Raw genomic sequence first — 8,115 nt, forward strand, 5'->3', positions numbered from 1 at the left:
TGGAGTTATTGGATCCCATGTCATAGATGCACTCCCAACTCATGCATGATACACTCAAAATTAATAAATACACAATATAAATAAATATATATATATTAACATAAAAAAGAAATAAAATCGAGAAGGAGGATGGAGTTTATTTATTAGAGTAGTTCTGAAAGAAATAAGAGGGATGGTTGTGGAATTAAAAAAAAAAAAAGAAAAAAAAAAGGAAAAAGTTGGAAATAACGTTGGACGGTTGAGATTTTAGTTAAGCTGGAGCTCAAACATTGCAATTGAAGAAGCCTGATTCCGTAGGGAGAAGGGAAACGCTTCTTTTCCACGAATAATTCTTAAACATTTAGAAGACTGAATAGGAAAAGATAGACAACCCAAAAGACAAGCAAACCCACCACATACTAATTTTTTATAGTTTAGTAGGGAGGATATTAATTTCATTTTGTGATGGCTAGCCTCTACAAAATTATCTAGACAAGTATTTATTATAAGCTCAACTTTAAAAAATCTAGCCCAATCTGAAAATAAAACATACAAATTACTAGGATGATGAGACTTTTTACTTACCACTAAAGATAAAAACAAGAATAATTCGAATGGTTTTAGATTTTATTTGGAACTTAGTAGGGACACATGCACTGGGACGATTTCTTCTTCTCTACAATCACAAATTACTAGCTAGGCTTCTAGCTTGTAGTCATTACATAACGGAATTAGGATTACATGAGGACAATTATATTTCACCCAATGCCACGTCAATTCACTTCCATTGCATACCTCAGCCATGTGATCGACTGCTTCTTCCATTAATGCACAAGAAAATATCATCTCAAGTTCCTGCTTGAATTTGTGGCTTTAAGCGGGACAAGTTCTTACAATATTATTTGTTCATGTCATGTTGTCAGAAATATTTATACGGAAAATAAAAAATATTGTAAGGTCTATAGTCTACTTCATATGTCGCTGACTCTCTCACTTAATGCCTCAAGTTTGGACAAGAATTTGAGGTAATTTTTCAAATCATGTCATCATCATGTCATCACTAGGGCCACACGTGCTACTAGTAAAGGTGTGGAGATGTGGTGGCAAGTGAAGCTCATACAAGGTCTTGAGTACGCAATACAAGAAAATCAGGCTAGGGTTTTGTGATTAATTTATTACAATTAAAAATTATTTACAATTAATTTTAGTTGAAAATAGTCATTTCGCTAGAATTAATTAGTCCCAAATAAATAGTTTTCTTATAATTAAGGCACATAATGAGCCTTATGCCCCAATCGTTTCCAAATGAGTTCTCAATATACAGACAGATTGATGGTTAGGGAGAAGGTGGAGTGGTGTGCTTATGGGTTTTCGGTCATGGGAAGGTAGCAAGTCAATTAAGCATGAGTTCGAGCCAGAGAAAAATAAAATTATAAAAAGCTTATAAACATTGGGGGCGAGGGTAGAGCTTTTTTTCATGGTGGAAAATTACTAGAGAATTATTAAGTTTAAACACAAAGCTTATAAAAATAAATTTACGCGCACTACAAAAATAAGGATTTTTGTGACCATTAATGTGCAACCAAAAAGTCTATTTCCGATGAAAACAAGAAATAATTGTCATAAAAACTCGTTTTTCTTGTAGTGATGCTAATGTGCTTAATGTAATGCGTCAGACATACTAGACCAAAAAAAAAATAAAAACAGAAAAAAAAAGACTTTATAATCTAAGGTCATTTATGTGTAAAGCAAACATTTCCCAAAGCGCAAATGGTAGAATATTAGATTGTCTCTGAGGTTTTTCCAACTGACAGGAGTGTTGAGGAGATTAGAGAGTAGAATGCATGGTTGTAATCTTTATTCAAGTAGTTAAATGTTCAATCTTTCTTAATCAATTCAACTATTCACGTGATTTATCTCTGGTGTAGAACGAATAAAGTATCGCGACAAGTTGCGCAAACAAGGGGAGATCGAGTTTAATTAATGCTTCAAGAAATTTAGAAACGGTTCACCTCGGAAAAGGAAAAAAAAAAAACAAAAACAAAACTATTCTTTTGCAAGTTTGCAACCTTATTTCTATAAATAGGACATGCTATTTCACTATACTAGGGCCCAATATGCACATTGGTCATTGAGGGGTAATCTGGTTTAGGAGTTTTACATTAGATGGCCACTATGCCTAACAATGCATCTTCACATATCTTCACTGTACACGGTATACAGTTTGAGTTCTCGGTAGATATTATAGCCGAGTTACTCTAGATTCTGTATATACTTCCTGAGGCGACAGCTGTTTAGGCTAGTGACACAGCAGCTGCTCAAGTTTGGACAAGATCAATTTGAGGTAATTTTTCAAATGTGATGATGTCATCACTAGGGCACCACGTGTTGTTAGCAAAGATACTGTAGAGATGTGATGGCAATAGAAGCTCATACAAGGCCTTGAGTACGTAATGCAAGAAAATCAGAATTTTGTAACTAATTTATTGATTATTTATAATTAATTTTAATTAAAAATAATTATTTCATTAAAATTAACTGATTATAAATAAATAATTTTTTTATAGTGAGGTGCACATTAATGAGACTCCTGCACCAATCGTTTTCTAATGATTTCTCAATATACATATAGATTGATGGGGATCCGGCTTGCCTCCAGTTGGGAAGTAACAGGACATCTCTTGTTAAGACTTGAACGGCCAACATTGTATGTTGGGAAATAAAATCCAACTATGTTGAAAATATACTTGCAATTTTAAGAAAAATAAATTTAATATTAAAAAATATATATAAATATATTTGATACTAGTTACTATGTTTAATTGATAAATAAATTTTTTTTTATTATTAATGTGTTTAATAATTAAATAAATAATTATTTTATTTTATTTTTTGGTTAAAACAATTATAATTGATGCAATGTGTTCGCGTAAAGTTATTGCCAGGGCCAGCGTGGGGGACAAAATTTCTTTATTTTTTAATATTTATATTTTTGCAAGTGCCAGCATGGAAAACATTAATATATTTATAATAAATAATTTATTTATATATCACCACATAAATAATGTAGTAAAAACAAGAATCTTTAAAATTTATTTGTAGTAAAGTTTTGACAAAAATTAACAAATAAAAAATAAATAAAACATGTGCATCTCCAACACAGTATTAGCACCCTCTTTTTTTGTTTAAAAGATGCAATAAGAGCCATTGAATCTAATAATAGGAGATATCATGTTACTTTGCAACTGGAGGCAAGCCGGATCCGACTGGGGGTTAGGGAGAAGCGTGGAGTGGTGTGTTTCTGGGTTTTCAGTCATGGGAAGGTAGCAAGTCAATTAAGCATAAGTTCGAGCCAGAGAAAAATAAAATTATAAAAAACTTATAAATATTATATTGGGTTTACACATGACAAAGCTTATAAAAATAAATTTACACGCGTGACTATTATTGTACAATTAGAAAGACTATTTTTGACTAAAATAAGTACATTTTTATGACGCTGACGTGCTTAATGTAATGTATCAGACGTATTAGACAAAAAAAAAAAACTTAACAATCTAAGGTCATTTATGTGTAAAGCAAAGGAAATTTAGAAATGGTTCACCTCAGAAAAGGAAAAAAAAACAAAAACAAAACTCTTCTTTTGCGAGTCTGCAACCTTATTGCTATAAATAGGCCACGCTATTGCACTATAATGACACGATCCAACCTCTCTCCTTTTTCTCAAACCTGAATTTCTAACGCACGTCTCAGCGTGCTTGGTAAAAGACAATACTATGGCCAACCATGAGATCCTTTTGCCAGAAACTGTAGAGCAAACCATGAATGGTGTACTACTCCTTATAAGCATGCCATCCAAGTCCGACGATTCTCTCCAAAATACTGAACGTTTAGAAGAATTTTTCTATCACATCGAAAGAATTCTTGACCTTTCGTTCCATATGGTGGACAATGTTTTACTGGTACATATATATGTAACTCCGATGTAGCGTTCATATTATTAATTTATATGCCTTTTTTTTCGTTTTTCTTTTAATTTTCCTCCCAAGTACCCCATGCATTTTAACTTCTAGAACTCCAAAGTTAGGATCCGAAGACGATTAAAATCTGAAACATTTGTATTCTATAAGTGGACACATATACGACATTTTATTTTTATTTTAAATTGAGGCAGCAGATTATGCGTTTCTGTTTTTAATTTCTCAAGTATATCTGTTAATAGGGTACTGATCCTCCTCATCAAGACCCGGAGAGACAGGATTTTGAGGGCTACAGCTACAACGGCTCAGATGATCCATCGGGCAAACTCCACCAAATTTCGTCCGAGGTAATTACAACAAAATGCACTTTGTTTTCTTCACCCCGAGAAGTTTTTTTGCAAAATGGCCACCGTTTTTTCTTTACCTTTTTCCTACCTCGATCACCAAAAGTAGAGAGAAAGTGATCATTTTACTGTCTAGTTATAATTATCTCAACATTTTTCCATTATGTGTAATGTCAGCTGGCTGCATGCAAGGCTCCTGGTGGGGGAAATGAACTCAAAACAACAATTTCCATACTAAACAAGCTCTCAAGCTGTTCATGGGCTGAGAAGGCAGTGCTGGTAATAGCGGCCTTTGCTTTGGACTATGGAGATTTCTGGGGCCTTGCACAGTCAAATGACGCTCTGGACCATCTGGCCGAGTCAGTGGGGATCACAAACCGTGTACCTGCCATGTCAAAATGCCCAGACCTTAAAAAATGCCAGAGAGTGATTGAGGTGCGCAAGTTGATCGAGAACACGTTGGACGTAATAAGATTAATTGTAGACTTGGAAGGGACATCTAACTTTGCGGAAAAGCACTACAGAAATATGCTTGCAACCGAAAATTTGGCAAAATGTATCCCAGTGCATGTCTTTTGGGCTATCATAACTGTTGTTGCTTGCACGACTCAAATGTATTGCCTTAGCAGTGATGAGTAAGCTCTTTGTCCGTACTTGATCTGTACGTACGTGCTGTATATGCTGATCTTAAGAATGTGATCTGTCATCCATGTCACACATCCTAGCACCTTGTGTTTGTAGGTCTCCAAAAAGGGTGTAAAAATAACGTAATATTAGACCTTTTTAATCGTGCAAATGACCATGGTTACCTAATTTCAGGGACAAGACACTGGAACTATCGCCCTTGTCAGAGAAGATGAACAGCACCCGGGACATAATAAAGACGCAGATAGAAGAATTCGATCAACAAGCAGGTTAGCCATTACGTACGTCCTTGAGGAAACACCACCATGAACCCGTTGCACAAACTATATATAATGTCTTAAACATGGGCTACAATGCTAGCTGACCATGCAAATATCCTTGTTAACTACAGAGGAAGTGAAGAAATATTGGGAAAGGAGGGAACTTCCAGAAACACCTACAAAAATTGTGGAGGCTTTCAAGGCAATGGGTGGGAGTTGTATTATTCACGGTTCTCCCAAAAAATTGGTTAGCACTTGTATTATTCACCTTCTTTTTACACCGGTAAACAATAGGCAATAATTTTTTTTTTTTCTTTTACAGTACTAGCAAACACTCAATTAATTATTTTCTGTAGGTCCTCTTTGGTTAAGAAAAAATATCTTTAAACAATAATACAAGAGAATATTAAAGGAAACGCTCGAGTTAATCAGTTTAACATTATATATATGACTAATTTCTACTTTTAACTGTTTTGCAAAACCAGCTGAATATCGATGTGCTGAAAAATAAGAATGTTTTATTGTTCATTTCGGACGTCATGGACATCTCCGTTAAAGAAATCTCGATTTTAAAGCCCATATTTGATGGGATAAGAGATCTGGATGAACCGTATGAAATTGTATGGATCCCAATAGTGGAGCATTGGACCGATGAGATGCAAGCGAAGTTCGAGATGTTGCAGAACAACATGCCGTGGTACATATTGCAGCGTTTTCCATCAACAGTAGACATCCAGATCATTACGAATGAATATTGCAGCTTAAAGAATAAGCCTATCGTCGTGGTGATAAACCCACAAGGGGAGGTGAAGCATCCAAATGCTCTCCGCATGATTCAGCTATGCGGAATGAAGGCCTTCCCTTTCACGGCGGGAGCTGAAAAAGAGAGAATACCTGAAGGACTGCATTTTCGATATAGGGCGTTCCGCATGCCATACACTGGCCCGATGCTGGTAAAGTTGTTTTCAAAACTCTAAATGCATGCATATACATAAATCAAAAGAGATGGTGAGGGTTCTTGGCCGGAGACATACATACACATCAACTTAGCTATCGTATATGTTGTTTTAAACAGAATCCATGCATAGTTTACTTTCCAACACAATTTTAGGTTTGACATCTCTTGTTCAATATCATCAGGATAACAAGAATTTCACTTTCAACTATGGATTTGCCGACTTCAACTTGGAGGAAAGATTTACTAATAATTTAAATATAATTTGTGAGTATCTAGCTTCAAATAGTGATCCGGGCATTCGGATAAATAGGAATTTGATTGGACAAAGCAAGGATGTCCAGAATCTAGTGAATGCGAATCAACCGGATCCCGAGGAGTTGTTAAGTTCCTTCCAAAGTGACGGTGGATGGGTTGTGCTCTGCAAAGGTAAGCCTGGCAAGATAGTAGTCAGTGATCAGGGCACAACAATTTTGAATGTCTTGGAAAATTTTGACCAGTGGAAAGAAAAGGTGAGACGTTTTGGCTTCGATTGTTCTTTCATGGCTTGCTACGAAGGAAGAATTTAAAGGCGCCTACCAGGAAATTGACATCTCAATTGTTAATGTTGGAAGATCGTGATCTAGTGTATGATGTTTTTTTCGTTTGCATTTGTTATTGTAACCATTCCGCCACTTATGTTAGGAAGATTAATGATATGCACGTAGTATGCATGACATCTTGACTACGTTGGTAATAAGCAGTGGCCAATGTTATGGAATGGATCATCAATGTAGTTTTTTAATGTTGTTGTACGTGTAGCAATTTCAGACGTTTTTCATGCTCAAAACTACTTTGCATGTTTTGTTGAAACCATTCTTCTCTAATTTCCGTTTCTGCTAATTAAAACATGTTCCAATGAATGTGTTAGAAAATACACAAACGCATGCACACAAGTACATATATATTATATACAACATCTTCGATCGTTACTACAAGGACAAGTGGTATTAATAAAGTATATAGTATTGGAGTGATAGTACTTATGACCTCAACCCTCCTTAATTATTAAGGAGCTTGGAACCACATGTGAATTAATTTTTTTTTTCATCGTGTTAGTGTGACGATTGGTAGTGTCTAGCTCGTTGTAGAGAGAATTTAATAAAATACAATAATAAATTTATTTGCATGACTGTTATTTTTCAAATAATCAAACGAAAACTAAACGTGAGCAATGGATCATGCGAATGACCTAAAACCAAAAAGTACACATGCAATGAAAAAGAAATATGAGATGTGTCAGAGGCACACTAATCCTCGTTTGTTTATGAAGAAGAGATGGAATTAATGAGATAAGATGAAAATTAAAAGTTGAATAAAATATTCTTATAATATAATTTTTTAATATTATTTTTATTTTGAGATTTGAAAAAGTTGAATTGTTTATTATATTTTAGGTAAAAATTTAAAAAAATTATAATAAATAAGTGAGATGAGATAAAATATGAAAATAAACAAGACATATGAATATAAAATATGAAAATAAATAAGAGATATCATGCTATATAGGGTTTGAACTCATTAATGGAAGTAAAGCCCAGCAGAGGTCAGGAAGCTCTGCTGGGATTCATCAGAAAAGGAAGCTTCCTTTTCATTAAAAGAGTGTCAAAAGGCGCTAATCTTATGAGGATGGCAAACAACATCAAGTGTGTCACAGTTGGTGATCGAGCCGTCAGAAATACATGCATGCTCATAACTTATACAAGCAATACATTCAGCAATATGTTAGTGTTATGTTAATTAATTACTTGATACTATTTTAATTTACACATCCAGCTTTCAAAAGAAAGTCAGAAATTAAACAATACCATATAACTAAATATCATTTAAGATGATGTTTTCTACTTCTCAATTCTTATAGGATCATGTGACTACCGTATTCGACAACTACTAAGTTCATAGTGGTGGTTGTT

At 34.4% G+C, this 8,115-nt stretch overlaps 1 protein-coding gene across 1 annotated transcript; it reads left to right on the forward strand.

The window, feature by feature from the left end:
- Positions 1-3,670: 3,670 nt before the first annotated feature.
- Positions 3,671-7,015, forward strand: LOC122306890 (protein SIEVE ELEMENT OCCLUSION B-like). Its single transcript, XM_043119441.1, has 7 exons — positions 3,671-3,941; positions 4,202-4,306; positions 4,481-4,938; positions 5,123-5,217; positions 5,340-5,455; positions 5,694-6,161; positions 6,349-7,015. The coding sequence occupies exons 1-7, from the start codon at positions 3,756-3,758 to the stop codon at positions 6,730-6,732; spliced, it is 1,812 nt and encodes a 603-aa protein (XP_042975375.1). The 5' UTR covers positions 3,671-3,755; the 3' UTR covers positions 6,733-7,015.
- Positions 7,016-8,115: the final 1,100 nt, after the last annotated feature.

This window comes from Carya illinoinensis, chromosome 4 (assembly GCF_018687715.1).
Source record: "Carya illinoinensis cultivar Pawnee chromosome 4, C.illinoinensisPawnee_v1, whole genome shotgun sequence".
Lineage (NCBI taxonomy): Eukaryota > Viridiplantae > Streptophyta > Magnoliopsida > Fagales > Juglandaceae > Carya > Carya illinoinensis.

Coding starts and splice junctions, on each gene's coding strand:
- LOC122306890 (XM_043119441.1), top strand. CDS start 3,756: ATGGCCAACCATGAGATCCTTTTGCCAGAAACTGTAGAGCAAACCATG. Junction 5,456..5,693: donor ACGGTTCTCCCAAAAAATTG/GTTAGCACTTGT, acceptor TTGCAAAACCAG/CTGAATATCGATGTGCTGAA. Junction 6,162..6,348: donor CATACACTGGCCCGATGCTG/GTAAAGTTGTTT, acceptor CAATATCATCAG/GATAACAAGAATTTCACTTT.